This window comes from Brachyistius frenatus, unplaced genomic scaffold (genome assembly GCF_029030835.1).
Source record: "Brachyistius frenatus isolate BFR_SWC_R1_liver_20210118 unplaced genomic scaffold, ASM2903083v1 Contig_153, whole genome shotgun sequence".
NCBI lineage: Eukaryota > Metazoa > Chordata > Actinopteri > Embiotocidae > Brachyistius > Brachyistius frenatus.
This window is the reverse complement of record NW_027210752.1, coordinates 115,191-130,063: the sequence shown is the minus strand read 5'-3', so window position 1 is coordinate 130,063 and position 14,873 is coordinate 115,191. Positions and strand designations below refer to the sequence as shown.

Genomic DNA, 14,873 nt, shown 5'->3' with positions numbered 1-14,873 from the left:
CATTTAAAAAATAAAAAAAGTCTGCTCACATTCTGTTGTTTACAGCTTGGTCAGTTTTGGTGCACATCATATATCATATGGTGCTCTAGTAGTTTCAGAATGAACCAGAGGTTTCTGCCCACTGGGATCCAACCACTGGAAACAATCTTGAGTGGAACATTGCTGGCGGGGTAAAGCTTTCTATTCATTAAGTCAATTTGGGTCTGGCTTAACGCAGTGTATCAGTAAATATGGATACATATTTGTTTTCAGAAGATGTACCAGGCATGGAAATCCTGGAAAAGTTATGGAGTCGGAAAATAGTGTTTTCCTTACCTGACAATTTTATGTGGAAGAAAAAAAAGAAGCATGACACGGGAAATATTTTCATAAGTATTTCTACAAGGTTCAATAAATATTGTTTTGAAATATAAGCTGTTTATATTATACATCATGCAATGCCAGAGCAAACAAATGATCGCGCGCGTACGATGATCAAAGGTATTGTAGGCCATAAATCTAGCTTCATCTGGAAGCTTGCATTGTTGAGAAAGATCTCCTTGTGAAACAAAACCCCGTGAAGCTCAAAGAATCTATTTTTATATTATTTCATATGAAGCCGTTGCCTCTTTTTGTGGTGGACTGCCTTCAATTAAAATGATGTTAAATGACGCACAACTCTACATCGTGTATGCCAGCTGAGGCACACGGCCTATGGTAAGCTGCTCCGTTCAGCGGACTTGAACGCATCACATGTCCCAGTTCTGGTGCCGTTACGGCAAACGCGCTGAATGCCCAGACTGCATCCAGGAGACCCGCTGCAGCACACGGGTCATCTGCCACCAAACACTGGCAAACTGTGTGTGTGTGTGTGTGTGTGTGTGTGTGTGTGCGCGCGCGTGTGTCAAATTTGATTAAAATGAAGCTGTTTTCATGTTTTAATTTGTAGTTTGCAAATTATTTGAATATGTTTTAGTATGCTCAAATACAATTGCATGTCTGAGTAACATACGTGAAGCTCTCCAGCTCTTTAAATGTCACTGGGCACCAGACTGAAATCCTTCTGTAGCTCACACAGCTCAGACTTTTGAGGCTATTTCAGGAAATATTACACAGCAGGTGGAAAACCAGTCTCCCTCACTTTGTCCCATAAATAATTTCCTCTGTCAAGATGATTATTCCAACTATTCAAACAGACAGGGGTCACATGAATCACAAATGATCATCCCAGCTGCCTTCTAAACCCAAAGTGCACCCGGGGAGGGGACAAACCAGGGGAATTCATGAGCCACATTATTTGCCTTGAGCTCATTTGTTTGCCTTTGCATGGAACTGTGCTCATTTTCATACTTCTTGCACGTTAAGGTTTTAAGTTGCAGAATAAGGCTTGTCCATGCTGGTGCTAATTTTGCATTGGGTGTTAACCTATAGTGTGACAACAGATCAGGCTGTATCACACTGAAGACATTTACTGTCCCGTGTGTGTTAATGGTGCCTGAAATAGGATGTCACAGGATAAAATAAATGTCACTGTGCTCAGTGTGTCAAAGAGCCTTCTGTTGATAAGCTCAGTGACTGGGAAGTTTGGCTGCAGTGTGCGTGGCGCTGATGTCACTGATCCAGGGTTTCCCCTACTGTTATAACACTTGGGCACAGCGCCCGACTGTTTTTTTTTTTTTTTGTTTTTTTTATAGCACCTGAGCCAAATGGAAAGAAAAAAAAAACTATGCAGAGAGTGCGTAGGTTGACGGCCGGACACCGGAGCAGAGCATTGTGTGTGTGTCTAGTTTGAGCTGTTTGTCCGTCAATAAATGCTACAACTCCTTAAAACCTGAGCCGAGCCCCCGCCCTCCCCCCTCCCTGCTTTTTAAAGTGAAAGGTGTTGGCGACATGGCGTTCACCCAATCATAAGGTGGACCGACTGCTAAGGTGGACGAGCGATTGTCATTTGTAGTGACAATCTCAGCCACTCCCAAACCGAGAACAGAGACATGTCTGGCTGCCGAGTTCCGCTTTAGTTCATGACGTTATAATGTTTATTATTAACGCTTCAATAAATCTTCCAAACATTTATTTTAAGTGGCTTTTTTTTTTTTATTTTTTTTTTTTTAACAATAAATATTGAAAGGATAATAGTTCAAAAATAATGTGACCCCGGAGCCCTCCAGAAACGTAGGGAAAACCCTGTGATCCCTCTGTCTCTGTGTCCAGATCCAAAAAGATCAGCGCAGAGAACGCCCACTGGTGCGGAGGAAATCAGAGCTCCCCAAAGACATCTCCACTGTCACAGCCTTGGAGCTGCACCGAAGAGCCGAGGAAATGTTGACGCACGACGGCCACTGAAGAGACCACCCCGGATCCACCATGAACCAGCAGCAGCCATCCACAGAGGAACCACAGGCCCCCACAGTGGGGCCAGCACAACAACAGAACTCTGGTATCTCGGCCCGGCCCGGCACGACACGGACATGAACAGTCCCAGCACCACCTGACACACAAAATGTATAAAAGCCACACATATAAGCCTGGTTTTGGCTTTTCAGGACAAGCCGGTGCTCGGTCCTTACTGATCTCCCCCTCCCCTCCCCGTCCCTTTCTCCCCACCCGGTTGTCGTCCAGCAGAGACGTCTGTGGTGTGCTGGACGGTCCTGCATGACCACGACATGCACCGTTTCCCCTGAGATACTGTCGTGTCTTTATCTCCTTTTTCTCTCCTGTCCTCTCAGCTTGTGTTTTGGGGTCCAGTGCTGCCCCCTGCTGATCATTTTTCTCAGGTGTTCTGTTCATTGTGTGAGTGTGAGCTGTCTTCGCTCTTCTTTATAGATGTCAGGTGCTTGTACAATTTAAATGAGCCCCCAACTGTAACCTCCACAAGGAGGACTTCTTTGGATTAATTTACCCCCCCACCCCCTCTCCTCCCACCCCGTCCAAAAAAAAAAAAAAAAAAAAAAAAAAAAAAAAGCATCCATTGGTGAGACAATGTCAGTTGTTTCTATATATTTAATATTAGCTATTTTTCTCCTAATATTGAGACAGCCGTTTATATTTTTCCCTATATAGTATATTAAGGAGCTCAGCTCAGATTTAAAAACACTTCCTGTCTCTGTAACTGTTCTGTTGCTTGCTATCATTTCATTGTCCAGTAGCTGTGAAGATTAATAGATTGTTCTGTTCGTCAGAACGGGGCGACTCGGGATTACCGTACAGTTCTGTTCATCAAACAGGACCGGCCTGACGGAGGTCCGGGTTCCAGGTTTCTCTTCTAACACGTCTTTGTTCCTGTGTTGAAGCCTAGTTTGGTGCCAACGTCTCTCATTATTGCGGTTCCTTTCTTTTTTTTTTTTTTTTTTTTTTTTTTAATTGTGTTGGCTATAAGTCGGCACAAGTCGCGGAGCTCCTCCGTGGCTCAGATAGTTTCATTACATGTTCGGATCCGTTTGATTGGTCCCTGGGATCGGCCCAGGCCGAGCCAGGTCTGCTGCGGCGGTCACATGAGAGGGGATTGTGGGGATTTATTTTTAGTCGCCCGTTCACATCCAGCCACCGTAGGAGTGTGTTCAACATGGTTACTGGCATTCAGTACAAGTCACTGTCATTCATGTGAGGCTTATGAGAGGTTTGGAGAGATGCAGTTGCTCGTCTGGGGGGGGTTTCCACAGTACGACTGTGTTGAGAGAAGTCAAACGGGGGCTGAGGCTGTGCTGATGGGGATCGATTTTTCTACTCTTCTCGAGCAAGATCCTTTTATTTATGAGACGGAAATTAGATTGCTTCGTAGAGAAGGTTACGTCTGGTTTGAAGAGGTCAAACACAAGCCTTCCTTTTCACAGTGCCTTTTGTCGTCGGGGGGAGGAGGGGGGAGACATTTGCTCAGCTGAGAATCGGGTAGGAGCGTGAGCTAAAATGGCAGATCATTCAATCAAAAGAAATATTGCGACATCGTTCTTCAAGTTCCGTACTCGGAACACCTGCAGCCGCTCGGACTCCACCGCATGCCTTGTTGAAGCTACGCAAGTTGATTTTTGTAGTTCAAAGCGTAGAGAGCAGAGGCAGCGTGGTCGCCCCCCCCCCCCCCCCCCCCACAGTGAAGCACTTCCTGATAAAACTTGAAAGAAAAACAGAAACACAACTGAAAACGCAAAACGAGTAAAAGAATTGAAATCCGCGATGCTGTCTTGTCGGTGTGTGGGGTCCCCTCCCTCAGCGATGCCTGTCGTGAAGAGCTAGCCTCCGCAGGAAGAGGACGTTCGCCTCCCATTGTAACTTTTCCGCTCTCCCGTTCCACTTTTTTGATTTTGTACCATTCTCCGACCCCTTTCTGCTCAGACCTGCACACACACAGTAAAACAACAACAACAACAACAACAATCCCCCCCCCTCTCCCCCGGACCTCTTGTTCTTCGGACATCTGTTTTGATCTGCTTCTGGATGCTTGCGACCTCCTTTTTGTTGTGGTTTTCTTCTTCCTTTGCCTGCAGAACTTCTCGTCAGTGTTTCAACTGAATGTGCAAAATATAAATAATTCTCTCCGTCTTGTACTTGAAGAACAACAGTCAGCAAAGGCTTTTTTTTTTTTAAAAATTGTTTTTTTACCAAAACCCCACCACCCCTCTCTGCCCCCTGACTTCTCCAGTGGATTTGATGTAAGGAAAGGGACTCCACCCCTACAAATAATCTTCCACCTGTTGTCGTCACGTCGTGCCGCCAGAGCCCAGTGTTGGCGTCCCATCGGTGACTGCTGTTCTTCTCCAAAATGATTTTCATGCTGGCTTCTCCGGAGCTCTCTTCATTTTAAATAAGCTTTGTTTTCTTCTTCTTTTAAGAGATCTTTTTATTGCAAGTGTCCTTTAGTATACGTGTCATACTAAATGGCTTCATCTAATATTGTACATATAATGTACTTTTATGTTATATCTATTATTAAATGGTAGAGTTCATATTTTGTACAAAGTACCCCGTGTACAGAATACAGAGGTTATTAGCGACAGTCGGTTTGTGGAACAGAGTTCAACACGTGTAACTATTTACATTTAGAAAGCCGGATAGTTTTTTATCTTTGTAATCGGACATCTTTTCCCGTTTTTGTTTTTTCACCTCCAAACATGTGTTTATCCTACAAAAATAAGCTTTTTATGTGTGCTTTTATCCAAATTTCCAGTGGTGTACATCTTATCTATATACAGCAAATAAAGAGAACATGTGAGTTTTATATTTTCATCCTAAAAAAAAAAAAAAAAAGAAACTGTTCTGCGAGTCATTATTGGTCACATTCACTCTGTCTTGGCGACACGCAACAAGCTAAAACGGACAACGAAGCTCTGTTGGTTATGTGTTTGAAAAGATAATCAGTTCTATGTCAAATTTGTTCAAACCCAGAGTCTTTATGCTGTTCGTTCGACAGTGAAGAAGTTTCTGGCTTTGGGACCTTCCTCTGTGGAGTTGGACCACCCCATGAGCCTCTAGGATAAAGTGGGTGTAGATAAAAGATGAATGGAAGTAAAGTTTCCTTTTGTGGATTTCAAATTAAACTCAAGTCTGTGTCTTTAGTGTTTATTTGTAAGTTTGAGTCTGTTTAAAAGCCTGTTTTTGTTATTTATTTTTAATCCAATTAAATGTCTTAAACTGTCATTTTGGAAATGGAAACTTTCAAGTTGGAAATCATACATTATCAAAGCCCAAATCAAGCCTTAAACAAAATCATGAGCTCAGATTACGTGACCCAAATCTTCAGAATTTGTTAAATTCAATTGTTTCTCAAGAAGTTAAAAAAAAATCTGCACTTTAAAGAAGAATATAGCAGAATGAATATACAACAAGTAACATTAGTCCCTTAAAACTCTGTCAAAGCACTCACAAATATTTTCATATTTGGTTTTAAACATCCCACTCATTTTTAATGAACCACTAAAAAAAACATGAAAAACTAAGAGAGACCAAACATCCTGATCCAAGTTTACAAATTGAAATGAAAACGGTCTTTTGCTGCCATCTGCTGGACAAAACTAGGATGCATTTAAATTTGGAAACTCCTTTTGAAAGCCCGACATTCATCTCCTTTTAAGAAGCCTATTCTAATCATTTAACGATACTTTACCATGCCGCAGTGCTGAACAGATTAAATCTACACGTTATGGATCTTCATGCATTTTCCACAGTGTTTTCTCTATTAGCATTCAAATGCTGTTGGAACAACATCTACAACTTGGATGTCTGAAGACAAACACTGCGCGCGCACACACACGCACACACACACACACACGCACACAAATCAATAGCCACAAGTTTGGCTTGCTAAATAGGAATGTGTTGGCATAATATTAATGTATCATGTTTTGTAAATGTGTGTCATTTATTAATTTAACATAAACAAGACAGACTTAAAAAAAAACCACTTGATTTAGTTGGATGAAAATTTATGGCATGATTAAAACTGCGTTCATTCAAGATATTATTGTTTGAGTGTAGAGTATTGTCCTATTACCTTTGGTATTTTCAGCTTTTAATTTGCAACAAAGCTGACTTTCCAAATGAAATGTCCTTTCCTATTAGGCGATATAAATGTGTCCATTAACTACGTGAGATTAAACAAACAAGCCTAAAATCCTGTCTTCATTGTTTGACCATAGAACTATATTACATCCAATATTAAGAATAAGCCTTGTTGCATATTTTTTTTTCCTGAATGGTTGAACTCATTTCTTTTAAAATTCTGTATTTCATCAATGAGTTCATGCGCTCCGGACAAAACTGTCGTCATGTTCTGCTTATCATCAGAGGCGTTGCAGTTACCGTTTGAAGGACACTGCTTACTTTTTATTTTATTATTATTATTATTATTATTATTATTATTATTATTATTTTTATAGATGTTGCTAGGTGCTGCCATCAGCCATTCATAATTGCCCGAACGCTCTCTAAATTGGCTCGTCTGAGGTCGCTTAAGTTCCTCTATTCATTTGAAGACAACAGCGTTGGTTTGGCACCCACTCACCCACTTGTGTCTGGCACCCCTGCTGGGACTCCCGAGCTGAACCCAAATGAACCCGTGCGCATTTATGAAACCAATAGACTCGCGCATTTTCCGCCTGGAGGACATTGACGACGCGGTGAGAAAAAGACTCCTTCATGGATTTGGGCTTTTAACCCTGCAAATACATCCATTACCGTGTATTTAATTTGATGAATTCACGCTTCCACTGCGCTCGACAGAAGCCTTTTTTTTTTTTTTTTTTTCCCAGGATCAAAAATCCTTTTGTAATTTACTGCAAACAAACTTTGTGATATGTAATACTGTGGCAGCGTAGCCCTTGTTTCCTCCCCTAATGAGGATGCAAATTGTCTGTCACAAAAAAAAAAAAAAAAAAAAAGAATTTGCGTCATTATCAACACATTGTACGCCAATTATCTAAGAGGAAATATTCCTCTGGGCTGGATGCGTCATTAAAAAAAATCAAAATACGTCTGTTTTTTTGTTTTGTTTTTTGTGGGTGGTTAAAAGCCTCGGTGTATCGCTCCCTCTCCTCTCGGATGAGGTCACATGAGTTCACTGTTTTCGCCTGCAGCCGTCGTCGTCTCGTAGTTCTTCACTTGAAATATGGTGTGTTCCCTTTTCTCTTTTCTGTTTTTGATCAGGATGTTCTGACGAGCCTCCATTGACTGTCAGCGCTCAAATCTTGCTGCGTAATCTCTCTCCCCCTCCCTCCCTCCCTCCCTCTCTCCCTCCCCCAGTCCTTGCAACCAAAAAAAAAAAAAAAGCAAAAAAAAAACCCCATCTCGTCACGACAGGAGATGTCAGCACCTATCGCCATGGAAACAGTCCTCAAAAGTTTTGAAGCATCGACCCCCATTGTGACTGCATCCAATCAGATTTTCGGAAAAGCTTTACAGCTGCATTACTGTAGTCGGAAGTCTGGTGTGGGTGCGTCTGTGTGTACCTGCGTGCGTGTGTGTGTGTGTGTGTGTGTGCGGTGTTTGTGAGGAGCCAGAAAGTGACTCATCACACCACACAGGGGTGGGGTGGGGTGGTGGGGGGGGGGTCTGAGATCCAACTTAGCCCTACGGTCCTGTATCCACGTCTTCATCGTTCCTGTAACACCTGAAGCCACTTGAGCTAAGCTGCGAGTGGCACCTTGCTCTTCAACAGTCGTCGTCTTACCCCCCCCTCCCTCCCCCCACACACACACACCACCACCCACACCCACACCTCCCTCCTCCCCCCGAGGACGGCGGGTTGGGGTGCAGCCCAGTCCTAGATTCTTTGATGCTTGACACCTTGACTTCAAAGTCCTCAGCATCAAAGCCGAGGACTTGGGATCAGGCCCAGCAGCAGACCGGCATCCTGCCTTACACGCACGCACACACACACACACACACACACACACACACACACACACACGCACGCACACACACACACATAGAGCCGTCTTCCCTTTAGTTTCATCCGGCTTTAACAAGGCTAATAACTTCCTTCGAGGGGACAGGACAACACAAAGTTTGGTGAAATAGGTCTTCTTGTCTCTGCAGCGGCGAAACATCAAACTTCAGAAGTATTCCTCGCCCGTATCATGTAAGACTAAAACCTCTTCAGAGTCGCTCACGGGCTAAAGTCCATTCATTATTTGACATCCCATAAAGAAACCATGACTCAGCACACAGAAACACTTTTCACCTCAGTCAGTAAAAATCAAGTCCCCAGAATCTGAATTCTTGAATGACCCGAGCAACAACGAACCAACTAGTCCTTCTTTCATTCAAAGGAAAGACAGCTGCTAACTTGAGTAAAACAGTTTTCACCTTATAATTCTTTTTTTAATTATTATTATAATTTTTTTTAATCTTAAACAAATTGCGTCTTTGTTAAATATGAATTTGTCCTGGTTTTCTTAGAAATCAGTTATGGCAAATAAAATCTTGATTTTTGACTGATGGCTGGACAAAACAAGACAAGAAAAAAAAAAATCAATCAATGGATAAAAAGATAAAATATTCAGTTGCCCAGTCGACAATGAAAATACTTATAAATAAATCACACAAATGTGAGGACATAATTGTTTTGATATGCACTAACCACATATTACCACATATTTACTCACAGCATACAGCACATATACAGATTCTAGACCGTCTCCTCGGCACAACTACAAAAAGATATATCCACTGACAATAGTTTCTGGTGCGATACATGTAAAAACACAACAGTTTCATAAACCAGAATCATTTTTTTCCCTTGATATACAGGCTAATATAAAAAAAAAAAATGTATTATCAAATTAAATGATGAAAAATTTGGATAGCCTAGACTACCCTTAAAAAAACAAAACAAAAAAAAGATATAGTATGAATGGTTAACCCCAACAATGACCAAAATATGAGATTAAAAGTGAAATTACCCTGAAAATGGGTTTAAAGGGTTAAATAGAAGAGCCAGTTGGATAAAACTCCCAAATCCAGAATCCCATTCAGGTCCACATCCAACCAGGATCCCGATGCTCACGAGGCCTGAAGATCTGGTCTCAGATAAATAAGAAAACCATTTGTCAACCAGCCCCACTTCTGTCTGATTAGAAATATTCAACATTTAAAGCTGTGGAAGCAAAAAAAAAAACAACAACGTGATTTTGTTGTTTTGTTTTGTTTGCATGCTCCACGTGCATGTGCGTGCACGTGTGTGCGCACTTCAGGAGATAAAAAAAACAAAAAACAAAAAACTGTGGTAACCTCTCCAGCAGTAATCCTGCTGCCTGTCAGTCTGGGCACAGCAGCAGGACGGTCTTCCTCTGTGACTGTCTAGATTATACACACACACACACACACACACACACACACACACACACACACACACACACACACACACACACACACACACACACACACACACACACACACACACACACACACACACACACACACACACACACACAAACAACCTTTATTATCTTGCAGTATCTGGGGCGCCTGGGGACAACCCCATTGTCTGCTGAAGCCAGCGCAGACACATAAAGGCTCGACGCAGGTAACCGTCTGGCTATATGTGGGGCAGATGAACCAGAACAGTGCAGCCTCACCTGACTGTCTGGAGCCTCGGTGCTCTCGTCACACAAGGTCAGATATATCGTACCTGAGGGATGCGAGGGGCAGAAAAACACCGCGAGCCGCAGCGCTGTATTCGCAAATAGGAAGGACACGGGGAGATATATGGAGGGAGGGAGGTGAACAGACGACACACACACACACACACACACACACACACACACACACACACACACACACACACACACACACACACACACACACACACACACACACACACACACACACACACACACACACACACACACACACACACACACACAGAGGTCTTTCACACCCTTTTGCTCTTTTTTTTTTTTTTTTTTTTTCCCACTTGACTGAGCGATAGATGGATATGCAGAAAGTGAAGAAGGCAACCTTTTGCAGAAGGAGATGTTCAGATAAGAGACTTTATCTAGACGGCACTAGTGAATGATTTTTTTTTTTTTTTTTTTTCTCAGCATGTGCAAGGTTTCATTTGTGTGCTGTGGGTGTTCTGCATTTCTTGTGTGGAAAGAGGTACGTGCCACGGGTCAATTGTCTCTTAGCCTGTTTTTCATAAACTCGAGCACACAGATTACAATAATTTGTACAAAATGGGGATTTCACCTCATGTAACCCTTTACAGTTGCACTTAGGGAGCACATGGAGACAATTGTAAGCTCATCTCAAGCACTTTTTATTAACTTGAGATGCATGTAAAAACAGACTTTCAAAGAAATGCTATCAGCTCAATTTGTTACAGTTTCTTGTAAATAGAAACTACTCATAAATATGAACAAGCACACAAACTGTAATATGATTACACTGAATATAATCCTGAACTCGTGATCCTTTCCATGAAAGTGGTGCAGCTACTTTTGATCTTTTACTCTGCTAATAGAGCACGTGTCTCCAGGTGCTGGCCGCCAAGTGAGGTCAAGCTGATTTAGGGGAGCCACAGTCTCTGGAGTGTCCCACACAAACACAGAAAAATCTGTCTTCATTGATTTTTGCTGTGTGTGGCGGAGGAGGGAGGATAAGCTGCTGGATGTCGACCCTCAGGAAGAAGGATAAGCGTCCTGTCCTAGTTGCTGCTTGCACCAGTTTTCTTAGTTCTCCAGTTAATTCATAGGTCACGGTTGTTTGCGAGCACTGTCTGCACATGTTGTGTAGACTTGGAAAGCACTTCTGAGAACATGTTCCCTTAGGCAACCCTGGGAATCTTGTGTGAAGAGCTGCAGGAGTTACGCGAGGCCGTGCAGGCCGGCGGTCGTGCAACAATCCATTTTGGGATATTTGTGGTCAAGATTTCAAAGTGCCTCTGAGATCTGAAGAGAAATTTCATAAACAGATCTTTTTTTTTTGTAGTGACCTCGCAAGACTCAGGATACACTTGCTGTTTACTATTGAGTTTGCATAAGCAAGCAGTTGCAATGGCATTGTTCACAGATTGCCATGCTGTTTGTGCGTGTACCTGTAGGAATAAGAAGGTTGTCCACCAGGCAGCAGATTAAAGCTCAATAATCACTGACTCGCACCTAAACATACTCTGCAAAACATATAGATTTTTCACCAAGTAAACACAACATGGAAAAAAAAAAACCCTGCTGGATTCAGATAATCCTGAGATCATGGCCGAACAAAGTTCGGTTGTCTTTTTCCTTACGCACTTGTTACTGTTTGTTCAGAGTCTGCTGCTGACCTTAAACATCCTGTCATATAAGTTACTAAACGTGCATCAACTACATGAGTTAAATATGTTGCATTATATAAGGAACCTATAAGAAACCGATCTACCGACTTCACTGGACTTGACTCTTTCTACTCCATCACATGACCTCTTTCTTTGACCCTGGTCGTATTGTGCGTGTCCTTTTCACGCATAGGCGAGGCAAAACGTGACACCGTCCACTCTAGTGGACTGACGGGTGTATCGCATACTTTGGTGTGATACCGGGCTGTATGTAGATATTTCTCACATGGTGAATGTACTGTGGGCAGCAGGTGAGATTATGTGTGTTTGTGTTCCTTTGAGTAACATGGTTAGTTCAATGGGAGCACTGTTAAACGGGCAAGATAAATCAATTTTCAATGAGCTCCCACAGGAAAAAGTACTGAAACACAAATCGAGAAGAATACGAACTCTTGTAAATTTTGTTGGTGATAAAATCTGTTTACGTGCTACGGTCTAAAAAAAAAAAAAAAAAGATTTTGGACGATTCTGTTGATGTTGTTTAAATTCCTAAATCAAGTGAAACACTGGAAGAGGAATACATGATTGGTATTTAGTAAATAGACAGTGCGCATGTTTACATGCACAGTAACAGTAACAGTACAGTACATCCATTGATCAGATTAAACCTCACTCATTGACAGTATCTGTTAGAAAGTGAGCAAGTTGTCTATTTTGTGTTTATTCCTAGTTGCGCGAGTGTGTGTGTGTGTGTGTGTGTGTCTGTACGCCTGCACACTGTTGGTCCATTTATAGCAAATATAGCAGTTTATTTTCTGTGTTTTATTATTTCCTGTCACCACAACCTGGAATAAAGCATCTTTTTTTTGTATTTTTTTACAGGGTCCCTGATCAAATTAAATAAAAAAAAAACTTAACTAAACTGCTGCCCAGAGGAACAGCGGCGCAAAAACACAAAGTACTACTGTTAAGAGTCGAGAGGAACGTTCGGACCCGGTGTGAAGCAAAATGAAGACGTTGTGCAGTTGCAAGCTTAATCAGAAGACACAAGTGAACGCATATTTACCAGGGCCAAGATCTCACGCTGCAGTTTTAGCACCACCATGATGCATGCTCAGTCTGCTGCTCTGACAACCAGTGTGTCTCATCTGCAAACGTGACGAACCAAACTACAGAAATGAGATGGATCAACTGGTCACGTGGCACAAATAAAACAATATTTTCCTAATTTCCCGAGCGTATGAACAGAAACCGCTGCATTGTAATGTGAAGACAATTCCAGGTAGCGTGGCCAAGGTTGAGCAAATTGTCGTGCAAGTTATTTGTTCGTAAACGCTTGCTGGCCAACATTCTGACAAGAATTCAGATTAACACTGCAAGACAACACTTTACAAAAACCAAACAAAACAATTGATTCATATCGCATACTGGTTTTAAAATTGTAACACGTGAAAGTCATAAAACAGTGTTTGACCCACATTTTACCCACAATAGTCGAGCGCTATAACTGGTCGTTATAATAATGGCAATTTAAGTTTAGTTATGACTATTATTATGTTTGCCAACGGTTATTTCAGATGGCGGTTACATAGTTGTCTATCAAAGCAAAAAAAAAAACAAAAAAAAACAAGTATAGTTTTTGCATCAGTAAATTAGGCTGCACTCCGTCAGTGCTTTTTTCCCCACCTTTTTCCACTGTAATGGAGCTCAGCTGCTGCTCACTGACAACAGGTGGACCGCGTTAAGAGGCTCGTCAGCACTAATGGGACACACCTGCACCTGATGTGCTCAGCCTGAGCCACTGCCATAGCTACTATCCCTGTGAGGATTCACTCCTCTTAATCGCTTGTGATAAACACAGATGACAGCTGGGCGATGAATCGATTCTCACGCGCCACTCAGGCATATTAACGACTGGAGGGCGAGTGGGTGGTATTCTGAACGTCGGCGGTGCAGACACACACGTGTGTGCCGTGCAGGAGGCTGTGAAGCGGAACAGGGTGGGAGAGAAGAGTGAGGCTGGAGCATCTTCGGATGTTCATCTGATACGCCGACAACTCGAGAGTGCATCTTGATATCTCTTTTAGATCGATTGAAAGAGAGCTGAAGCCTCTCGGCAACAGCAAAGTACACAAAATTGTCTTGACTACTTGACTGATGTTTTCTGCACTTATTAAAGTCTTTTCAGTCGGTCGCAGTGTAAGAATAAGAAATGACTGTGAGCCTTAACTGTAATATGACCAAGGCTTTGTTATTGAGAGCAGCACCCAGTGACATCTGCAACTGCCAGATCCCTAGATAAATTGATCTCATAGCAACCACATTCCCATGGCAACCAGGATACAGATGCCATGCTGAGGTGATATGCAGAGTGACTGGCTGCCAGACTGACATTTTTTTCCATAAGAAAAAAAAAAAAATGTAACTGAATGATTCATCTAGTTTCCATCCCTAAATTATCGTCTGCATCATTGGCCTCCTACGATTTCCTGCCTATTGTTCTTACTCTAATTATTTTTTTTTACCATTTCTCCAAAGCAGCCTCCTCTCTGATTGATGCACCCTCTGCTTTATGGAGCAGCGATGTTTTTTTAAAAGTTGCTGAGCTTTGCTTCAGGAAACATTTGGAAATATTGTATTCTTGCGCTTTGAGTTGTTAATCCTCCATACAAGCCTAACTAAATTATTAGTTTCAATATTAAATTGTACATCACATTTCTGAGTCAATGTGAATTTGCACATTCCAGAAGCACCTATGAAAAAAAAATCTCTGTAAATATCTTGAAATGTCATTAGTCACCAATCAGAGACTTTACTCCTCCTGGGAATACTGAGCAAAGTAAATAAATCAGATTTAAAGAAATCAACAATGAAGGTAAAATAAAAAATGATGGGCTAGATTCCTTCTGGTCCTAGTCTTTGCTAAGAGATGTATTTTATTAACATTATTATTATCATCATCATCATCATTATTATTATTATTAACTGTAAAAGGTTACAGCTGAACCTTTGTACATTTTGTCTTGTTTATGGAAGTTGCTGTGCGCTATTTCCTTAAATTTTTTATGTCAGTATTTCATATTTAGCCCGAATTATATAACTTCATCCTACATTTGCATAATCTTACATAAATTCAATTTTTAGTCTAAGG

At 41.8% G+C, this 14,873-nt stretch overlaps 1 protein-coding gene across 3 annotated transcripts in view; it reads left to right on the top strand.

Annotated features, from left to right (window-relative positions):
* ppp2r5cb (protein phosphatase 2, regulatory subunit B', gamma b) overlaps window positions 1–14,609 on the top strand; it is a 36,965-nt gene extending 22,356 nt beyond the window's left edge. For 2 of the 3 annotated variants that reach the window (XM_069716157.1, XM_069716159.1), the window contains one exon: window positions 2,191–4,311. In XM_069716157.1, the coding sequence (XP_069572258.1) occupies window positions 2,191–2,322 (132 nt within the window). In that variant the 3' untranslated portion in view covers window positions 2,323–4,311. Of the gene's footprint in view, window positions 1–2,190; window positions 4,312–12,604 lie in introns of those variants that run through there. The other variant, XM_069716158.1, reaches the window with a different exon arrangement.
* The last annotated feature ends 264 nt before the right edge of the window (window positions 14,610–14,873 follow it).